Source organism: Perna viridis, chromosome 8, assembly GCF_037379345.1.
Source record: "Perna viridis isolate PV_CMFRI_1.1 ecotype Kerala chromosome 8, ASM3737934v1, whole genome shotgun sequence".
In the NCBI taxonomy this organism is placed as follows: domain Eukaryota; kingdom Metazoa; phylum Mollusca; class Bivalvia; order Mytilida; family Mytilidae; genus Perna; species Perna viridis.
Window position 1 is genome coordinate 44,783,148 of NC_142452.1, and position 24,035 is coordinate 44,807,182.

A 24,035-nucleotide genomic window follows, 5' to 3' on the forward strand; every position below is an offset into this window, starting at 1 on the left:
TCTGGATTACATTCTGTTGATTACAGCTATAACCTTGGTTCTTTTGATTACTCTTTCAATACTGCCAGTTAACTCAGAATATAATGTTTATCTTTTCAGTAGCTTTCATCTTTATTATTCTTCTACAGTTGCACGAAGAAAAAATGTCAAAAAAAGGATTTTGACCCCTATGTTCATTTCTTAGTTGCGACGGCCATGTTCTGAAGGTGAACAATATTACCCTCCATCAGAATTTTGCATAATTCAACTGTTTTTGGGTTATTTGCAAAACAATATGTATTTTGACCCCTATATGCTATTTTAAGTAACAGGGGCCATGTATTTTCACAAATCAAAAATCCAAACTGTCATTTTGTGCAAGATACCCTAAGAAACAATCATACATACTTTCATTGAAGTCTTGGAAGTTGTTTCTGAGGAGAAGATTTTTGAAAGTAATAACATAAAAAAACAGCAAAGAAAAACGTCCAAAAAAGATAATTCCAACATGGGTCAACATATTTTCACTACAATTAGACCACAGATAGATCTAATGTTGAACACTTTTACTCCGTCAGAGGTTGATCGAACTTAACGTTTTTTTAGATACATGCAAAACAACTACTCTCTGACCCATATGTTTATTTTTAGTAACGGGGACGTGATTTTAACGGATCAAAATCCAAACGGCCATTTTGTGCAGAATTCCCTAAAAATGACCGAAAATGAAGAAAGTGATTTTTAGGGTGTGGCCCCATTCAGGCCTCCTGTAGACTAAAATGTCAAACGGTATTTTAAATTTGTCAAAACTCACAACACAGAATTTTATAAGAAACGTATTAAAAAAAGAATCGTTAAAATTGAATACAAATTAAACCTTCTCCATCGTTTTAAATAAAGACCTAATTTACCCCTTTTGTCCCCCTTTTTTGCAAAGCAGATGTAGAACGGTAGGGGCCAGTGACCCATAAAATAGACAGCTGCGGCTAGAAGCAATAAACAATATATCAAAATTTCATTTAGTTCACTACATATAAAGTTATCGCATGGAAAAAATACAACTACGACGACGACGGCATCTTCATTGCATAGTAGGACCGATTGTTTTTTCTCCGGTCGTATAAATTCAACAAATCTAGCTTTATTTGACATCTTTTGGTTTTCATAAAATTTAAAATGCCAATGGCATAATTGAAATCAGATTGAATGATTTTGCAACGAAGAGTAAAGTCCTATTAAAACCCCCACAATTAAATTGAAGCTGCGATCAAATCTAGTATTACTAACAATCGCGCAAAATTAATTTGAACAAGATCTCTAAAACCATGTGTTGCGAAGAAAGTGTGAATGTCGGACAGACGGACAGAAGCTGACTTTTGGCATCCCATTTTCGTTGCACTATGCATCGAGAATAAAAGGAAGCAATTTGACCTAAGATGAGAACAAAACGGCATATATATCAGATCATCAAACAATCTTTTATAATTTCATTGATTACTAGTCATGTAGAAAGCAATTCCTAAGGTTTGAGTACAGAAGTAAGGCTTCGTCGATTGTTGCTGGCAAAGTCCAGTTGTTCTCTTTCATGTAAATAAGGCAGAGCTCTAAGATATCTTCATCACAAAATTTCTCTTTGCGAAAAATGCATTCGGTTTTACGGACATCTATTTTAACTTGTTCAACTTCAAATAGATACCGTCGAAACCCACAGGAGGCAGGAAGCATGTACATTGGACGTCCGTGAGGACAATATTTGTTTTTGGTAGGGCGAATACGATGTGTGTTCCATGTGGTCATTGTATTGTCCAAATCTGCCTGTAATGTTAAATTAACATCTATTAAATACACATATGAATGTACATCTACTGTCCAAAATGATGCTCTTACTTCGAACTGTCAATATTAAATGGCTAAGCTAAAGACAAATAAAAAGGCAAAAGTAACATAAAACCCTATTCAACCTTGCAAATGGTATCACATACTATTATTGGACGAGTCACATTCAATCTATTATCATTTGATTGCTTATCAAATACCGAAAGAAGCTCGCACTTTGACCATTAACCCTAACTCTTACCTACTCTTATATTAATCCCAACCCCTAGACCTATACTTATTCTAATCCTATTCTGAGCATTAACTTCTACGTATTTGCTTTGGCGGCGAAAATAAGTCTCCATTTTCCTGTTTAATCATGAAAATTTCGCTTGCAAAATACGACGAAATAAACATATTAATTTTGTACAAAACAAGAAATATTCGTTACTCATATGCTTTGCTAGTTACTTGTTGCCAAACTAAAAAGGAAGTTTGAAAGTTAGCTCACCTGAAGAGGGGACAATCAGCAAAACTGTAATATATTTCTGTCTAGAATTCCAAAGTCAAAAAGACCCTCATCTGCTAAGGCTCCTAATTTATCAATCCAAATCTGGCAACATTGTCTTCTCAAAATATTCCAGAACATTTCTATTCTTTGATTTGCCGTACTTCTGCCATAAATGAATGATTTTTCCTCTCTCAAAAAATTTTGCATTTCAGCTACATATCCGTTTTCTGTGCCTCGGTCGCCAGCCCCGCACATGGTTTGGGCACCCTTTTCTGGAATCAACTGCTTTCATATAGTAGCCTGCAATTACTCGTGGATTACTGCTGGTTGTATAAGCGTGTAACCAAACTACCTGCCTGGAGAACCCATCGATACAGCCGTTAATGTACAGTCCATATCTTTTTAACTTGTCGTAAGAATCGAGATGCCAGAGAAAGTCGGGTCCCAAAATATTGCCGTCTTCTTAGCCGTCTTCTTAGCCAAGCTTCAATTTTAGTAGGATCAATTATCTGCATCATCAATTGCACGGTATCTCTAGATATGTCAATGCCACTCTGAATACATTGAAGATGCATCCATCGAAAACCTTGGTGTCCTCCTGATGATTGAACTTTATCCTGGATGAAAAGTGCTGCTTGCAAAACATCAGTGTTTGATTTTCTACGACTTAAAGTTGCCCTCTTTAGAATTCTTTTTAGTGTTCTCATACTAACAAAGATTTCATGAACTTCTAAAAGCAATCTTAAAATGGTTTTGTATTCCAAACCAATCTAAAATAAAACTTGCATATCTGTTCCCTGTCCATAGCTATACAAAGAAATAAAAAGAGACAATAAATCAGAATTACAAAATGTTCATCGCACAATTGTAGAATAAAAAAAAAACTCTACTTCTGTACATTACATTTCTGAAATTCACCGAAATGATTTTTTTCTATATCCCACCACATCTTGATATTTTTTTCTAATAATGTGTATGTATAAAAGTCATTTTTAGAATCATCCCACCAATGTGCCATTTGTTTAGTTGTGCGATTAAATTTGTAGCATCAAAGTCTTGCTCTTCTCTTGGTGAATAATCATGCTTCTTATTAAACGTTCTCTAAGTTTATCGCTTTGCAATAAAACTTTTAATATCAAATATTGGGACTTACCGTCGGCTATTATCGAGGTAGCGGAAGTCAAAGCGGATATGACATCATTGCTGTAACTTTCTGTTGAATTTACGACACGGTCATATCGTAAATTTGACATAGCTGTATTGCAATTTCGACATACGATGTCGTAATTTCGACAATGTAAGTCTACTTTCAACATAACTATATCGTTATTTCGACATAACTATATCATAATTTCGACATAGCTATATCGTAATATCGACATAGTATGTCGTAATTGCGACATGATATATTTTTTAAGTGGCCTTAATCGGCTTCCATAGGATTAAGAGTATATGAAAGTTCCATACTTACTCAAATACATTATATCTCCACAACTATGCACGGTTTTATCAATAACTAAACGCTTCTTCCAAATAAAACTCATTTAAAGCAATGAGTTATGTAATTTGTTGAAAATAAATGCATGCGACAGACTAATTTCATGAAATGTAGTTTTTCGGAGAACGACTGGGGAATAAAAAATGCTCTGTATGGTTAAGAACTAGTCTACATTTTATAACATAAAGATATAAGTAGTATCATCGAGATATGCTATAGTCATTATAATACATACATGAATATTCTGCAATGGCATAATAACGCGTAAAAATATCGAAATATCATTTACATACCTTTCTTCTTTCCACCGGTCGTCATTGCTTCGTTTTCCGGAAATCCCGCGACAGTCATGCGCGCGATTAATTCGTAATATCAAAATATTATGTTGTAATTTCGACTTAGCTATGTCGTAATTTCGACTTAGCTATGTCGTTATTTCGACATAGTATGTCGTAATTTCGACATAGCTATGTTGTAATTTCGACATAGTATGTCATAATTTCGACTTAGCTATGTCGTAATTTCGACATATATATTTTTTTTCAAATGACCCTAACCGGCTTCCGTAATTAGTCTCCTAGAGACTCGACGATAAAAAAAATATCATGGACGAACAGCAGATAGTTAATTAATATATTATATTCACATCTTTATTTCTGACATTTAGCATCTGCACAAGGACGTTCACTAGAATAGAGAAAAGCATCGGTGATAATATGTATTTATACTTAACCCCATAATGTTGATTCGAAATCGAAGAACAAAACATTTACATACAAAGTATACCTACAAGCAATCGCCATGATTCATATTGAATGTCCGATCGCGCCATGGTATACAGAATATTAAACATGATGGTTGGTACATAAGTATGATATACATAATATCAGACATGATCGTTGGTACATAAGTATGGCGTACAGAATATCAAACATGATGGTTGGTACACAAGTATGGCGTACAGAATATCAAACATGAAGGTTGGTACATAAGTATGGCGTACAGAATATCAAACATGATCGTTGGTACATAAGTATGGCGTACAGAATATCAAACAGGATCGTTGGTACATAAGTATGGCGTACAGAATATCAAACACGATCGTTGGTACATAAGTATGGCGTACAGAATATCAAACACGATGGTTGGTACATAAGTATGGCGTACAGAATATCGAACACGATGGTTGGTACATAAGTATGGCGTACAGAATATCAAACATGAAGGTTGGTACACAAGTATGGCGTACAGAATATCAAACATGATCGTTGGTACATAAGTATGGCGTACAGATTATCAAACATGATCGTTGGTACATAAGTATGATATACATAATATCAGACATGATGGTTGGTATATAAGTATGGAGTACTGAATATTAAACATAATGGTTGGTACATAAGCATTGAGTGCAGAATATGGTACATTAGTGTGGAGTATAGAATACTGCAGTACACAAATGTTAGAACAGTTTTCATGGTACCAGGGTTAGTAAGATTTTCTTTAGATAAAGGTAAATTTAAGTCTTCTTACTGCCAATGAAGGTAAAGTTCTACTCTCAGCCACCAAAGTAAGTTGTGTGTATCACCGAGTGAATATGGACCATCTCTATTAACAAATGAAGAGCAATAGTATTGGTTTTTTATTCGTAATATTTCATAATCACAACTACATATATTTTAGTAGCACTTTGAATGTGACTTTAGGCTTTATTAGTTAGTGACAGATTATGAATTACATAATTATATTGGGTAATTCTAGTGGATGATATTCATTTTAGAAAAAACTAAGTTTAAGATATACTAGTTATGGAATCTATTGATATTTGTGTAAGAGTTAAATCTGTTACTAATTGGGATATCTAAATTGTCAATTCAAGTATTGTTTTATTTGAAATGCTTTAAATATTGTCGTAAAATTTATTTTCTTTAATATAATTTTTTTTTCACGCCGCTCTAATAAATAAAGATTCCATATGCTTAAAGTGAGTTTTTTTACAGTATCAATGTAAGTTTGGAACAAAGATTGACGGGCTACACACAAATACACCTGAGCTTTCTTTATCTTTACCAAGTATAATTTACCCCATATGTACATAAATGTCGGGTAAATCAAGTTTCAATGATAAAACGTTTCGAGTTCAACGGTTTGGATCAATTGCAAATAATAGTTAGTGATTCCCAGGAGCACCATTTCAGGAATGAAACACGTCTGCTTGATACAATGCAATATTATCTATGTAAGCCGGTGTTAATTGAATCTGTGCTGATGTGTACATAAAGTCAGTCATCTGTAAAGTTCATAGTCCCTCTGTGAATTAAACTCTACATAATTTGCAAACAATAAATTCTGCGAAAGATGTGATTATACAACATTAAAACTTAGTTTTCATACGCACGTCTCCATCTTTCAGCACTGTATGAAACAAAATATTAAACGTTCGTTTATCGTGCGTTTGGTGAGCGTGTAGCGTGCGTTTAGATATCGTGCGTGCGGGAAACCTAAACGTCTCATGTAGTAAATGTGGGAATTATATACATGTAGTAAATGTGGGAAGATTAAAGAGAAAGATTTTTAGCACGAAATGTGTCTCCCCTAAAATAAGGTACATGTAGAGACGTTCTGGTCTCTAATTACAGTCAGTAATTGTACTAGCGTGGAAATCTGGGTAGAATTTACAAAAACTTTTTTCCAGTCATAAGGACTGCCAAAATTAATCACAGAATATCGGCAAAAAATACTGAAGCGTGAACAAATACGCCATGGAAAGAGCTTTAAATTAAGACGACCTACATACACAACGTCAACGGAATGAAATAGATTACATAAAAAATGAAGAAAAGGAAAACATAAACAAAATGCTTCGCTTCATAACAATTGACGAGGAAGCTAACATCAATAGTAATAAACTATACTCCAAAGTATCATGAAAATTGTTGCAACCACTACTAAGTATAGTCTGTGAAATCTCTTTTATGAACAAAGTCCCTTAACTCTAAATCGTAAAATCAGAAATTTGCAAAAAATAAATGGTACATTTTAGCTTACACCAATATAAATAAACAATTGATCAACGTTTCATTGACATTGCAAGAAGGGTTTTTGAGATATATTCCAAAAACAAGAAGTCATCCCATTTTGTACGAGTTAAGCCACTTAATTTAAACACGAATAAGCGATAATGTATAGAAATCGACATCGAGCTCATATCAGTAGAAAACAAACAATTCACCAAAGTTTCACAAAAATTGGTGATAGCATTTTTGAGTAATTGCGAAGTGTGTGTAACGACGGACGATGGACACCAGTACACCTCCTGAAACGTGTTACATTCCCATTTAAGCGTGCTTCGTGTATTTCGTGTGCGTGTTTTGTGGGATCGTGTAACGTACAGCGTGGGATTCGTGTGCGTGTGTGTTTCGTGTGCGTGCTTCGCTCTTCGTGTAGCGTTCAACGTTCTTCGTGCATCGGTTCTGTATTCTGATTGGATGATTGAAATAGCTCCTATGGTAGATCAATTTTACGGAATTTCGTTTTCTACGCCAAAATCAGTGTTCCTTTAGCATTGAAAAAAATCAGGACTCAATACATGTAGGAAATAATTGGTTTCAAACATTCGTACATAATTTGTACATATGAAATACTGCCGAAATTTAAAAGGCATTCCAAAATGGTCGGGGAAAAGTTTCCCGAACTATAGCTTTTTGTTTGTCGTTTGAGATAAAAATAAATAGAGTATATTTTACCCCAATTTATGAAATTTCTGTATTTTCATACTCCCCTTGCAATATACCATATATAATAAAATAATATTTTTTCATATCAAAAATGCAATATTATCTTTTTTTTTAAAGTAATAAGATGGTATCACATTAGTTAAAGTAGCTAAATTATTTCAAAATAGAGTATTTTCACCAATACTTAATGAAATTTTGATATTTTTATTCTCCTAGAACAAGGAAAATGTGTTCCCAATGATCCATATACAACAAATATGGAAATTTTTCACATTAAAATTACTTTCTTTTCATATTTAGAGTAATTACATGGCATCTGTTACCAAGTCAAATTCCGTCAAATTTCACTACTTTTAATTATCCAACTTCTATAACATTTTAGGTAAATTTAGCACATTAAAATAAAAAGATGTTTCTTCTCCATGCACAAACTCTAAAATTAATTATAAAATATAGAATGCAGCATAAAGTTACACCCTTTCTTAATTAACTCTCATAATGAACCCATTAATTGTCTGTTAAATTCAAAATGTCACTGTTGCAGACACGAACACAAGATAGCAACCAAAACTGGAAAAGATTCATCATAGTGTAAACTTTAACTTAATGAATCTTGTAGATATATATTTCATCAGTGCAAGTTATCAAAAATTCAACAAAAAATTACTTATTACACCTCCCTTCTAAAGATAAAAACATTTTCCCTGAATATTTTTTTGTCACAAAAATAAAATTTTGTCTCTGGAGAGATTATCCATAATGAAATAATGCTTTGCATTAACTTAAATGTCTCTACTATAACTAAAATCGGATCATACACTGAATATAATTTCTCTTTATGAGATAAGAATAATAATAAGTCACTGACACTTAACAGTTAGCTTTTGCTACTAGTAGACTTCACAATCACAATTCCCCTTAATTGAATTTAAGATATGAAATAAATCCATAAATTTCTCCTTACAAAACAAAACCACAATTATAGTTCAGTATACACAGTCAAATGCAATTAGCACCTGGATAGTCCATTAGCATTAACGTTTTGTAATCCTTTTCTATAGAAAACCTCAAAGTCATACGGTAAGAGAGCCAAAGCCCAACGCAATAGTCTCTGATTCTTATCTTTCAGTCGATATCACCAGACGAGTGGATTATGGTCAGTTTCTACGACATACTTCGCACCTTCAAGATGATATTTCAAAGCTTCAACAGACCGAACGATTGCTAAGCACTCCTTTTCAACAACACTATACTTCTGTTCTCTGAGTAGCAATTTTCGGCTTAAATACGCAGTTGGATGTCCATCACCATTGTTGGTACGTTGACTAAGAACAGCCCCGATTGCATAATCACTAGCATCTGTTTGTAAAATGATGTTTTTGCTAAAATCTGGAATTGCCAAAACGTGTACTATAAATAACTGTATCATCAAAGTAAGATGTTACATTGTCCATTATTCTTGCAGATGTAGCTGGCGATGTCTTTTATCCAAACGGCATCACATTCATTTGAAAAGTTCCAAAAAAAGAGTGACAAATCCGGATTTTTCGTTGCTTTCATTGGCGAGCGGAACTTGAAAGTGGCCTTTAGTAAGATCGATACTACTTAGGAATTTAGAGTGTCCAACTTTTTCGAAGATTTCATCGATGCGAGGAGCTGGATAACTGTCGAATATTGTAACTTCATTGATCTTTCTGTAATCGATACATATTCTCAAACTTCCATCACGTTTTCTCACAAGAACAATAGGTGCACTATAGGGACTTGTAAAAAGACTTATAAATGATTCCTTCTGTCGCTATGTTATCTATAGCTTCTTTGAATTCATCACGACAATTGTACGGTATTCTGTACAGTTTGCACATAATCGGACTATCAGTATTTGTTGTGATTGTGTGTTCAATCAATGTTGTTTTGCCAGGCTTTCCTGTTAGTACATCTCCAAATTTATTGCAGTTTTCACAATTGTGTGATCTTCGTTTTCTCCAGGTTGCTGTTAATGACAACATCTGTAGCTGTCTCATTGCTTGTATAATCTATCTCATTTTCTAAGCTTAAATATATTTCATCTGGTTCACTTACGAGAAATACAGCTCTGTGATATTTCTCAACAGATTTATATGGTATGTAACCAGTCCACGCCTTCCACCTACCCTAACTTGATAGTTTATGTCATTTATTTCTTATGGCACGAAATGGACCTTTCCATTGCGCCTTCATCTTTGAAGTGTCAGACGGCAATAAGATCAGTACTTGATCTCCAACATTCATTTTTCTACCGCATGACCTCTTGTCATACCATTCCTTGACCTTTGGTTTCTTGATCGCCAAATTGTCTTTAACAACTTACGTCAACGTAGTCAAGCATTCTCTCATGTGAACAACATGATCCACAACTGACGTGACTGCAGCCTCCTCTTCCGCCAGCATTTCACGCATAACTTGGATCGGGCCCCTAACCGGCCATCCATATAGTAATTCAAACGGTGAAAACCCCGTTTTTTTCATGAGGGACTTCACGATAGTCTTTGCCTCAGTATTTTTCAGTGGAAAAGCTTCAGGATATCGTGTTGCCTCATCTACAACAGTTAAAATGTATTTATGTCCTTGTTTAGTGCATTCAAATGGACCAACTATGTCCATTGAAATATTTCTAAAAGGTTCCGCTACCACTGGTGGAGTTATCATTGAGTGTCGTTCGTTACTTTTTCTCTTGGCCATTCGCTGACATGTATCACATATTGAGCAGTAATCTTTTTATGTCTTTGAACATTCCAGGCCAGAAAAATGACGCAATGATTCTTTCCTTGGTTTTACTGACCCTAAGTGACCTGCAAGGGGGTGTGCATGTCCTAATTTCATTGCTATTCCCCGAAATTCAACTGGCAATACCACTTGACAACCGGACTTTGTTTCATCATGGTAGTTCCACTTTCGTCTCAAAATGTCGTTGTAACAGTAGAAGGCTTCTCTATGGTCATCTGCCACTTCAGCACGACCTAAAGCTTTAGTCCTAGCACTTTCTAGTGCCTCATCAGCTTGTTGCAATCTAACTAAATGTTCAGTGTTAAATGGTGGATCAACCTCTTTATCATTGCTACCATCACTATGGCTAACATCAAGGTCACCATTTTCCACATTTTCAACCCTACTCTCTTCTCTGAGCTTTATTCTTTGTGATCTTGTCACAACATTCACGTTACTGTGATTTTGAATGTCCATTCCAATTAAATCCTCCGTGGCAAGGTTTGGAACTACGCCAACTTTCTTGTGACCCTTGTAAAATGGAGTGTTCATATTCACAACTGTCATCTTCGCTGTAAAAGTTTGAACAATCGTGGTGTACAAAGGCATGTTTTGACCCTCTATAATTGAACTTTGGTCAACTAGATCTTCTCTTATCACAGTAACATCTGCCCCAGTATCCTTCACAAGCAGCATTCCCCGTCAATAGTGCCTGGTCCCGATATTGATCTTGTACCCATCATTGGTCTGACTAGATACAAAGCCAAGTTCTCTTTCTTCTGCTTGTTTGTGCAGTCGCGAGCATAGTGGCCTAATTTACTACAGGCATGACAACGGACAGTACTTTTCTGCTGTTTACCATTTTTTCGGTGTTGGGAAAGTATGTGTGGGACGTATTGGGGTACTTCCTTGCTTTGGATGGATATAATCTTCTGCTTCGTCAACAAGACTTCCCTTGTTTCTTCTGATCCATTGTGCTTGATCAACGGGTAATGCTCGAAGAAATAATTCCTCTTTGAAGCAATCAATTGCTATTCTAAGGACGCTTACCCTACCAGTGCACCTGGTCCATGCTCCCAGTTTTTAGTGGAGTCCGAGTTGCTCATTTGCTTTGTTACTTTATATGTATGATTTTAGTTACTCTATGTTCTTTGTTGTATATGTCTAGTTTTCCATGTCTGGTCTTTGTCCCTGGATTACATTCTTTTGATTGCCGCTATAACCTTGGTTCACTTGATTACTCTTTCTAGAATCTACGAACCTAGTTATATTCAGTTCTATTCTTGTAGTGCCTCCATCATTCCCAAGGGGCGGACAAATGAAAATTGCACTAGAGTTAACCTTTATTTTACACTTCCAATAACACGAGTAGCATGAAGACATAGAAGTATGCTGATGTTCAAAGAAGTTTCGTGTAAACAATAAGAAAACGGTAAAAAGCTGAAATCAAAGAAAAAATGACAACATAGAACCTATCACAACACATGATCATAATAAGTCAAAATGCAACATGTAAAAATGAACCTAAATGCACACCAGCACACCATACATATGCAAAAATATGAAACATATTTTTGATGAGAAATTTCGTGAAATTACTTCAATTAACTCAAAATTATGAAATATATGACAAATACATGTATGTTCTAGCCTAAATTTAAGACTCAAAAAATGACAGTGATTTAAGTCACAAACTGGCGTTTCATACGTTTGAAAATACATAAAAAAAGGGAAGGTGTATGTAACGTCAAAATTTACACAAAAATGAAAGACTCAGGTCAAAGGAACATTAAAAGGTGTGCCCTAAATTATCTAAACAAAATATAAACAAAACCACAATGAAATTATTGACTCATGTCCTAGGTCATACTACCGAAAATAAATCATGTTTAAACTATGAAAAAAGTGTAAATACACATTGAACTTATCCTATGTCATAACTATGAATAAGCATAAAAACTTACACTGTGCTAGAATCAGGTGTACACATCAAAAATTATAAAAGACATTAATGTACATTTTGTCATCAAAAAAAATATCGGAGGAATGAATATACGGGGGAAAGAAACGAACATTTAACTATAGGTATCAATAATAAGAGTCAAGAACAGTCACTGTCTGCACGTGAGGAGAAGGCAGCACAATTCTTGTCCAAAACCCTCTATATGTTTCGGTTGGTTCCTTTTTAGAGTTAATTAATTTGGAGAAGTATTCATGAGGTTTTGCTCCGAATCGGTCAAGTAATGCCCTACGCAAATTGTCATAACCTTTGTTTGACTGCTGAACGACATCTCTTGCTTCACCAGTTAACAATGTTCTTAACTGTAGGATTTTGATTTCTTCTGTTCAATTTGCTTGTCAGCTGCTGCTTCAAATTCAGATAAGTAAGTCAGGATGTCTTCCTTTGATTTGTGATTGTATGTTTGTAATTTAATTTTGAATGGCGTTGCATTTTGAAAAAGATCATCTTTTGATTGTAATTTTACTTTTGCTATTTCAAGTTCAAGTTCTTGGTTAAGACGTTGTCGCTCAAGTTGTATTTTGGCATTTTCTAGTTGATATTTCATTTCTTTATCTTCATTTTTAAGAGTGGCCTTTTTCCTCGGTGGAGCTTTCTTACGCGGGCCCATAATTGGTTCTTCGTGTTCGCTTTCACTGGCATTATCCGTGAACTGGGTCAAATTGTTGGCCACGGCGGCAGCACTTCTTGTTTGCCGTTGTTCCTCTGTTTCCATTTCAGTTTAAGTTGGTGCTTGGAGCAATACAGATATATCCCAATTAATACGCTTATATCACACTTTAATCTCCAGGAAAATATTATCACTAGCACTAATAATTCCCAAACTAAGTATTATAGCGAATGAATTAATCCGAAATGTTAAAATTTTATAATCCAACGTTTATAGAAGCTGAGTCCGAATATTAAATATTTTAAAATCCACACCGCTGGGCACCAAATGTTACAATGTCAAATTCAGTTAATTTTCACTACTTTTAATTTTCCAACTTCTATAACTATTTAGGTAAATTTAGCACATTAAAATAAAAAGATGTTTCCTCTCCAAGCACAAACTCTAAAACTAATTATAAAAATATAGATTGCAGCATAAAGTTACATAAAGTTTCTTAATTAACTCTCATAATGAACCCATTAATTGTCTGTTAAATTCAAAATGTCACTGTGGCAGACACAAACTCAAGATAGCAACCAAAACTTCAAAAAGATTCTGTTTATAATTTCAAGATTAATCATAGTGTAAACTTTAATTTAATGAATCTTGTAAAGATATATATATTATTAGTGCAAATTTTCAAAAAATTAACAAAAATTTACTTTTAACAGTTTCACAACAGTCAAAAATATTTTTTGATCTAAAAATTGAGTATATATTATCCCAATTTTATGCAATTTTAATATTTTCATACTCCCAGTCCAGTCAAAATGTTTTCGTGATGTACAATGTATAATACAAATTGATATATTTCATACCAAAAATGCAATATTTTCTTTTTACAGAACTAAGATGGTGTCGCATTAGTTAAAAGATCTAAATGATTTCAAAATAGAGTACTTTTCACCAATACTTTATGAAAATTTGATATTTTTATTCTCCTGGAACAAGGTATCGCATAAGTCAAAAATACTCTATTGTCTAAAAATTGAGTATATTTTACCCCAATTTATTGTAATTTCAAAATTTTAATACTTGGAGACCAGTCAAAATGTTTCCACAATGTATCATGCGTAATAAAATGGACACAATACCATTAAAACCTATGATTTCTCAACACTGTATACTTCTATTCCCCAAACTCAGTTAAAATTCCGACTTAAAAGCATAATACATCGTTGTTTTTCCCAAAAAAAGATGGTACACCTAGATACAAATATACAGTTCTTGGTAGAGATTCCTCATACTTTGTTAAGAAATAATTTCAAATTATCTTCCAAATATACAGAGGAAGATGTTTACAAAATGCTTGAATTTTTAATCGACAACATATTTGTCCAGTGTGGTGGACATGCTTTTTAACAAACGGTCGGTATTCCAATGGGAACAAATTGTGCTCCTTTACTTACTGACCTATTCCTTCACGTTTATGAGGCTAACTTTATAGCTGATCTGATCCGCATGAAAGAATATCGGTAGGTTAGATCATTTTATCTCAGTTTCCGCTATATAAATGACGTATTATCTTTAAACAATCTTAATTTCGGGGATTTGATACATTGCGTCTACAAACGTGATGACTTTTCTTTCATTCAGAATTGTTAACTTTTCTTTCATCTGTGGCAACATCCCTTCAGCACCTGCGTATGGAGTGTCCATATCACAAGTCATACGTTATGCCAGAGCTTGCCGAAACTATGAAGACTTTTTATATTGCGCTAGAACTCTAACAAATAGGCTTCTGAAACAGGGTTATGTTGCTACAAGATTGAAGCCATCACTACAGAAGTTTTATGGTCGTCATCATGAACTCGTGGATCGTTATGGTGTATCCATCTGCACCATGAAAACTGATTTATTCAACGGGTCATAGTTTTCCTTTCATCGTTTGTCTACCCCGGACTTGACTTTTTATAATCAATTCGGCGGGTGTTTCTAGAAAAGCAGAGAACGCTTACCCTACCGGTGTACATGGTCCATGCTCCCAGTTTTTAGTGGAGTCCGAGTTGCTCATTTAATTTTGTTACTTCGTATGTATGATTTTAGTTACTTTATGTTCTTTGTTGTGTATGTCTGTTTTTTCATGTCTGGTCTTTGTTCCTGGATTACATTCATCTGATTACCGCTATTTAACCTCGTTTCCCTTGATTATTCTTTCACATCAACAACCCAATGTTATTTTTTAGACTAATAAGATGGTATGGCATTAGTTAAAATAGCGTAATTATTTCCAATATTTTATGAAAATTTGTATTTTAATTCTCCAGGAACAAATATGGACAGTTTTCACATGAAAATTACTTTCTTTTCATATTCAGAGCAATTAGATGGTATCGCATCAGTCAAAAATACTTTATTATCTAAAAATTGAGTATATTTTACCCAAAATTTATGAAATTAAAATATTTTCATATGCAATTTTGCAATGTACCGTGTATAATAAAATGGACATTTTTCATATCAACAATATTGTTTTTTTTAGACTAATAAGATGGTATCGCATTAGTTAAAATAGAGTGTTTTTTATCACAATGATCCAAATTCAACAAATATGGACATTTTAGGCATAAAAATAGTTCTATTTATTTCATATTCAAAGCAATATGATTGTATGGTAAAAACACTTTATTTTTTTAGAACTATTTTTTTTAATATTTTTTCTTCAATTTTAAGAACTTTCAACATTTTCATACTTCAAGACCAATGACAATGTTTTCGCAATGTACGATATATAACGAAAATTAAACCTGATTTTATATCAAAACATTTATAGACATTCAAAAATTGTGTATATGGAATGTGTTTATTAAAGCATAATACACATTAATGTAAAATTACATGTAAGATGTTAGCAATCAACAAAATACGACGAACACGTACACTGTATATCATAAACTATTATTAGTGTCGTTTTGCAAGTTATTAGATTTCGAAATATACCAATTACTGAGAAGAATACTTCTGGCGGATACGATAATTCGTTTATCGTGCTTCGTGCAACGTGTTTCGTGTGGCTTTCGTGTATGGTGTGCTTTGTGTGCGTGTTTCGTGTGCTTCGTGTGCGTGGGATTGGGAACGTTACACGTTTCAGGAGTTGTACAATGTATATCATATGTCCTATCAAGATAGACGGGTGTATAAAAACTAAAGCACCAGCAATAAAACTGCCCCCAAAAAATGGGATTTATATCATGTGACAATTCTTAAAAGTGGTAACTGCACGTATCAACTGAAGACTTAAGGAATGAATGTACCAGGTTATTGTAATTTTGATATGCTGTACACGTCTTTCAAGGAGTAACCAATTTCATAAGTAGCATTAAAATCATATGTAAAGGAAGGTCTTAATCCTAACAAGAAGTACTCTAAAACAAAACTACCTAAAAGGGAATCCGAATCCACCACCGAAAGAGCCTCAGTGTATTAGGTATTTTGAAATTTGTGAAGTTTGATAAATGGGATAAATAAAATCTGATATGTTTAATGATCAGACAAGTCCGACTACTTGGTTTGTGAATACCCTCGGGACCTATGGTCTATAAGCAGTGGCATCGACCCAGTGGTTATAAAATACAAAAATGCCACACACATACACACACACGTTTTGCAGATTTCGATATGCTGTACATGTCTTTTCTGGAGTAATCTCTGATCAGCAACATTATAATCAAATATATAGGAAGATCTTAATCCAGAAATTAATTGTATACAAGAAGTACTCAAGCTATCGAAATAGAAAGCGAAATGCATCACCGAGAGGTTCTACTATGTAAAGTGAGTTCCTGTTTAATTGCGGCAAGGTTAAGTCAGTGGCAGGAATGTTTTTTTTTTTGTCTCCTGTTTAATTGTGGCAAGCTTAAGTCAGTGGCAGGAATGTTTTTTTTTGTCTCCTGTTTAATTGTGGCAAGCTAAAGTCAGTAGCAGGAATGTTTTTTTGTCTCCTGTTTAATTGCGGCAAGCTCAAGTCAGTGGCAGGAATGTTTTTTGTATGTATCATAGTATGCAATGACGTTTTGAGTTCCCTTCACACTTTATGGCAACAGGAATGGTTTTTGTCTGTAATTTCGTATGTAATTTAGTTTGTGAGTTCCCGTTTCGCTGTAGGGCAGCCAGATGATTTTGTCTAGAAAACTGTATGGAATGTAGTTCTGCATCATGTCGACAAGCATATGTTGCAAGAATGATTCATGTATGTAATAACACATAAAGCGAGCTTCTAGGTGAATACAAGAATATTTCTTGTTTTATAAGTGTGACAGGAAATTCATCATTTCACATGAAATAAGAAAATCAAAAACTTGATCATTTTGTTTATTAAATTTATTTTTTTTTCACATTGCTGACTTGATTTCAATCACACATTAGTAATTTTTTTCTCACATGCATTATTTTCTTCATTCATAATCATACAAAATTTGATCATGTACATAAGCTTCAGTGTATAAGTTTCCTGGTCAGTAAAACAAAGGACTTTACTAACCATTCATAACTTGCTTTAAAAATTATCATATCTAAAAAATGGCAGATGGGAGGAGACAATATTATGGGCAAATGCACAAGACAAGAATAATTTCCTAATACACTCTTCATCAGTGTTGACAAAATGTATGAGGTAAGTTTGTTGCAAAAATAAACTCTAAACAAACAAAATCACGTTTCTTTTCAGTTATGTTTTTTTCTTGGTCAAACAATTACAGATTAAAACTGTTGTTTTGTCTATAAATATAGAAATTTCTAAACAAACTGGAAAATTATACAGAATAAAAAATAAACAAAGTTACTTAAAAACAAATTAAGCTCTAAGAAAACAAATACATTGTATATAACTTAAAAACTAAATCAGCAATTTGAAAAACAAAACAAACAAATCATAACACAAAAACTTTAAAATGTCCACAATAAATTATACTTTAAAGCACAAAGCTATGATGATACTCTGTAAATTTGAACATCATTACAAGCATATACTGACTGATGTTTGGAACAATTTTGGAATATTTTTGCTATTTCTGGAAACAGCCCTAATCCATACACACATAGTGGTAATATGTACCTACATATGGCCCTTCAGGGTATTGATACAAGAAATACTGGCTTGTAGAATTTCTGTACATTACAATATTGTTTAAAGATTGTTTACCATTTCACTGTGAAAATTATTTTTCTGAACATACAGTTCCAAAAGATCAAATAGGCACCAGTAATGCTGTTCTCTGTGGTTACAGAAGATATCAAAGCATCAACATGAGTAGAACACTATACAAATCTATGTACAGTAATTAACATTCATACTCATTTACCAAGGATCACACACACACACACACACACACCTTATCATTTACTCTCAGAATCTTATTCATAATTCATCACTTTAATTGGTATTCTTCAAATTTTCAATCAACAATAACTAAAACTTGTTATCCATGATACAAAACAAATTTTTTACCTCATACGCTCTCAAACTTTTATTTTTAGGAAAGTAATACTACAAAACACTAGTTTACTATGGTCTTGACAATACACAGGTATATATGTAGTGAACCATTCATCAACACATTGTCAGTTTTTTTCCATTCTTACTTTTTTTCACAAAAATTATATTTTAAACTTTTTCAAGATAAAATTTTATGTATGATATAATCTTTAATTATAAATATTACTTTTATTTAAGTAATTTTTTCCACTCATTCAAAATAAGAATACTATCTGAACTTTTAATTAAAATATCAGTAAGATCGATCTTAATCATTAACTAAAATATCTGTTAAAACTGAGATCCTTAACCATGACACATTTAGAAATTTCAAACAATTATCAGCTTCACCTAGACAATATGCCTGTTATATTCAAGTGTAGAAATTCCATAAATTCGGAAATAAAAAATGGGAAACAATGCGAAACTGAAAGAAGCTTCTTTCCATTAACACTATACTATAATCCAACAATGACCGGTGTTAATAAATGGAAGAATGGTAAATAAACTACAATGTTTGTTCTACTTTAAATCATGTTCTCAAACTGCTGGTTTAAATTCTGTATTAAATAACCAAAGCATAGGCTTTCTCGTGTTACATCTAACAGTTTGTGGTAATTAATAAAAAATAAGAAAGAAGACAACCAACAAATTAAACCTACCCATCACACACACACACACATGCACACAGACAGAGCATAATAATTATGTACAAAATTAAATAAATCTGTTTAGAGTGAAAGACATTATTTTTCACTATATGGACAATTTTATTTTAAATCACACCATTATATCTACATACTTTATACAGTAATGTCACATTCTGACTGCAAATCCAGCACTTAGGCGAATCAGTATTAGATCCAATTCATTAATAATAAAACATTTCTGGTTTAATAACTGAAGATATTTGCTTTGGTTAAGATAATAGCTACATTTTATGTTTTCTAGATACTGCAGACAACATTTTGTGGTTTCTAGAAACTGTGGACAAACAATTGTTTGTGGGGAACCATTTTTTATGGTTTTGTTATACTACAATTTAAATTCCTTATAAAATGTAAAAATTTCCATAGAAACTACAGTCTAATCCACAAAGTCAAAAGCCCATGAACTAAAGAAAACTTTGGCAAACCACAAAACTGATACCCATTGAGAGTATAACACTTAAGACATAGCAAATATTCAGGAGTTAGTGATAAATATTGCAATTATAACTTGCCAAAGCACATTTGGCTATTTACAAATTCTACATAACTACTTGTGTTTCCTATGGAATGTCTATAAACAAACATTTGATCATGACAATATGTTGCTAAGAAAGACAATCACAGATTCATAAAGCATCAACTTAAATGTAATGGTAATTTGATGTGGTCATGTGATGAACAAAATGATCAGCTGACAGGAAATGAGAACATGACTGTGTCAAGGGATATAATACAGACATTGCATGAAAAAATGAGACATGAAAATTAATCTGGGACTACTGTTTTTAAAGCAGTTCATGTTCTAAACAATAATTTTACTGTAAAAGTTCATTAAAAAATTTCTTTGCTACAAAATAACAAATAACTCAATATTAGAAGATATTAGTCCAATGAATAAACTTTAGAGTGTGTATTACAAGATCGCAGGAAAAAAATGCCACTTAAAAGATAAATAATAAACAAAGTCTCAAACAAAAAGTTCCTTAACAAAACAATTCAACAAACATCACTGTTATTGCTTCTCCCATGATTGAACAATAAAGACACTCCCACTCAGAAATCTCCACCAATCTTATCACTGTTTGATCAATTTCAACTTCACTCATCCAATAAGAGCCTCCAATCTGTAGAATTGCAACAACAAGGAATATGATTGGCTGATATGAACGTTGATAATTTGCATATTGATGAGATTGCATCTTTCTCTCATTCAATGTAGTTCTAAGTGCATAAAATTCATCCACTGCTACCGTCTAAGCGTTGATATTAAAATGATCACTAGAACTAATAAAAAGTTTGAAGTCCACGATGGTTTAAGTGTCAATGATTTATTTATAAGTCCACTGTTTTTGGAGCCAGTGGCTTCTATGACAAAAGTTGGATCACTCGGTTGTCCTCCAGGAAACTTTGTAGCTAAAATATAAAAATATGGCAGCTATTAAAGTGATCTATTCACTAAATTGTGATATGTATATACTCTGTATTTTTTAAATTTTACCTCAAATGTACTCTTAATAGAGTCAAACAATGACATCTTCTTTTGTTTTTCAAGTTAGAATAACTTGTTATAAGGTTTTAGTCTATAAGCTTTAAAAATGTACAAGTGTGTTCCACATTCACTTTACTCATTAATTTGTTCCAATACCATCATGAGGTTCTCACAAGCTAATATAGTATGCTATATAATGACAGGAACCACATCTTTCCAATATAAACAAATATGAATTGTTTATAAAATTTACAAATTGTCTGTTATGTAAATATAATGTAAATATAATCTTACGTTGTGGAGTTTTTTTAGTTGTTTGTGACAATGTAGTTGGTGTTGTTGTTGGCCTTGCTGTTGTTGTTGCTCTTGTTGTCTGTCTTGTTGTAGAAGGAGACCGTGTCTGTCCACCTCTTGTTGTTGTACTACTTGTTGTGGAATCTACAGATAAAATAACACAAAGGTAACATACATGTCAACTGTAGTCAAGTTTCCAGTTGTTAAACATATAACAAATAATAATAAAAAAAAAACGAATATTACAGATGTTTTTTTATGTAATTGTGCAGAAGTAGTGTACACATACTCAACCTAAATTGTAATGAGCAATAGTGGTGAAAGTCTCCCTGAACAATAGTGGTGAAGGTCTCCATGAACAATAGTGGTGAAAGTCTCCCTGAACAATACGTTGTGTAATTTTTGAAGACTAATTCTTTCTGAATTATAGTGTGTATTAGTGAAGGCTTCTCATCCCTGAATAGTAGTGTGCATTAGTGGTGAAGGCTTCTTCTCCCTGGATCATAGTGTTTGTTATTGGTGAAGGCTTCTTCTCCCTGATTAAAGTGTGAACCAGTGGTGAAAGTCCCTGAATTATATTGTGCATTAGTGGTGAAGGCTTATTCTCAATGATTTATAAGGTGTGTTACTGGTGAAGGCTTATTCTTACTGAATTATAGTGTGCACTACTGATGAAGGCTTATTCTTCCTGGATTATAGTGTTTGTTATTGGTGAAAGCTTATTCTTCCTGAATCAAAATGTACAATAGTGGTAATGGAAGGGCTATACATTTATTTTTGTAACAAAATTACCGAACTGATAAAATTATTTCTCCCATCTTAAAATGTTTATCAGCCACATACTTTATGTATCAGTCACATTGATCAATAGAATATAGATAGTGTGACATCTTTCTATATAAATCATCATTGCTTAGGAGGTAACATGAGATTGCTGGAAAATATTTAAGTTTAAGCTGGCACAGTGAGAGAGAAAGATCGTCATGGACATTGGTATTCAATTTCTTTACTTTGGAAGACTACAGTACTACTGTGAAAAATTTTTTTTGTGGGTAGGCCAAACCATGAAATTCGGTTCCCAACGAAAAGGAGATTTCCGTAGATGTGTATACTGAAAACCTGAAAACCATGAATTTAAGAATCCAGGAAATTGTGTTCCTTCCCTTATCCACGAAAATTGGTATCCACAAAATAAAGTACTTTCACAGTACAACTTATATTCCCTTATAGCAGTATGACAAGATATTTTCAATCAATACAGTCCTTGAACAGATCCACGCGACGGTTGGACAGATTAATGACCGCTGACTGATTGATCGCTGATGGATCGACAACCGATGACTGATCTGATCGCAGTTTTGTCATGTAAAATGATGAATAATCTGTTAAAAATAGAACTTATGTAAATTAAAAGGACAAAATTATATCTAAATCTACTGCATTAAGTAAATATGTGTGAAATTGACAAAGAAGACAATGGAAACGGTAATTATATTGACTGCTCTATGGTCACATGATGCAATCACCGGTTTAACCGATCGGTTTGACAGATCTATCATGACTGATTGGAAACTAATCGATGATCGATAACTGATCACAATTTTTGTTGCACGGATCGGTTCAAGTATTGTAAGACTAGAGAGTCACATAATTGTAATAATAGGGTACTGAAGCAAAAATGTCAGTAATATGTTAAAATATACAAACTTAAAAGACTTATTTAAAATTAGTGCATTGTACACAACAAAGAGTGAAATTAACTCCTAAAATCTATCTTCACATTCATGCTATTTGTTAAAACACATATTCTACTGGAAATTAACCAAAACCAGGAACCAGTAAAGTATATACAAAAACCAAACATGCAAAAAAACTGGTAGTACATGGACAATTTTTTTTCCCTTCATAACGTTATCATGAGGGAACTTCTGTGTTCATATTACACATCTTATAATTGGTTTTACATAAAACTTATGCTTAGAGGTTAGGTCTGTTAAAACCTCATTATAACAATTCACCTTATTTCATATAAAACTGTTGGAAGTTGTGAATGTTTATTAAGTTTGAATTTCAAGTGTTTAAAACTAAAAACTAAACTCAAACGTATGAACCAATACAGCGATACAAATCAATCCTAAAATTAGTTATAAAATTACTGCAGGATTATAATCAGGGGAAGTCAATCTAGATCATGCATTTTTAATCTGTACTAAATAGAAAAAAAGAATGTTCCCATGCTACAAAGTGCATAGATAATACTTTCTTGTCACAAATCAACTCAAAACAATAAAAGCTTCTGAATTAAGAAACCAAAAGGGTCATCAGACAAAAGTAATCTGTTAAAAATGGAACAATATAATTGAATAAACCAGTCTCTAACATGCAGCAGGGGTATACTCACAGCAACTACACGGTTTTCCTATTGTCAAATTATGGAAATGTTTTTATTTTGTATCAATAATTCGACATGATCAAAGAGAGATAACTCAATATTGATATACTAAACAACATACCTAAAATATGTTTCCTTAAATTTCTTCATCTCACGAATTTAAAATCTGCTTTTGATAATGTAATTTCTAGATAATCCTTAGTTATCATCTTCATATTACATTAGGTGTCAAATACAGTTGTCCTGTATTTTCTGTATACATGTATATCACTGTTTTACTTACATAATAAGTCAATGTTTTGAAACTTCTGAATAATAGTTTTTTTTTTCTTTTATAAAAACTATTATTATAATAGACTTTGGAATACTGAAAATGTTTAGATAAGCCTCACATTTTTGTCCACTACTCATATACTCAGACAATACTCTCCTTCAACATAATGAATATATAAGTATTTGAAGTTTGAGTTTGGTATGTTATAAGACATGTCAAAATTCTGTACATCTAATATGAACAATATAATTGTCTATGTTGAGTTTTGTTTTCCAGACCTTTGAATTTCTAAGTTTCACCCATACCTGATGAAGTGCTATTAGTTGTGCAACATATATCTATTCTCAATCTCATATTTTTCTTATAACAGGCACTAAATTCCTTGTACTGATTTGACAAGCCTCCTGGTCCCCCTGTTGATGTTGCTAAATATAGAATTTACAAAA

The 24,035-nt window shown here is 33.0% G+C and overlaps 2 protein-coding genes across 8 annotated transcripts in view; both read right to left on the reverse strand.

The window, feature by feature from the left end:
* LOC148610676 (uncharacterized) overlaps positions 1-12,425 on the reverse strand; it is a 35,849-nt gene extending 23,424 nt beyond the window's left edge. For 2 of the 5 annotated variants that reach the window (XM_088595934.1, XM_088595935.1), the window contains exons 1-2: positions 12,250-12,425; positions 5,337-11,725 (exon numbers count right to left, since the gene is read on the reverse strand). In XM_088595934.1, the coding sequence (XP_088452060.1) occupies positions 10,298-10,981 (684 nt within the window). In that variant the 5' untranslated portion in view covers positions 10,982-11,725; positions 12,250-12,425 and the 3' untranslated portion in view covers positions 5,337-10,297. Of the gene's footprint in view, positions 1-1,452; positions 1,795-2,305; positions 11,726-12,249 lie in introns of those variants that run through there. The other 3 variants (XR_015924739.1, XR_015924738.1, XM_088595933.1) reach the window with 3 other exon arrangements.
* Positions 12,426-17,254: 4,829 nt separating this feature from the next.
* Positions 17,255-24,035, reverse strand: part of LOC148610678 (ephrin-A4-like) — a 111,380-nt gene continuing 104,599 nt past the window's right edge. Inside the window, exons 4-7 of one of the 3 annotated variants that reach the window (XM_088595939.1) lie at positions 23,895-24,014; positions 23,325-23,342; positions 20,924-21,067; positions 17,255-20,553 (exon numbers count right to left, since the gene is read on the reverse strand). In XM_088595939.1, coding sequence (XP_088452065.1) covers positions 20,387-20,553; positions 20,924-21,067; positions 23,325-23,342; positions 23,895-24,014 — 449 coding nt within the window. In that variant the 3' untranslated portion in view covers positions 17,255-20,386. The remainder of the gene's footprint in view (positions 20,554-20,923; positions 21,068-23,324; positions 23,343-23,894; positions 24,015-24,035) is intronic. The other 2 variants (XM_088595937.1, XM_088595940.1) reach the window with 2 other exon arrangements.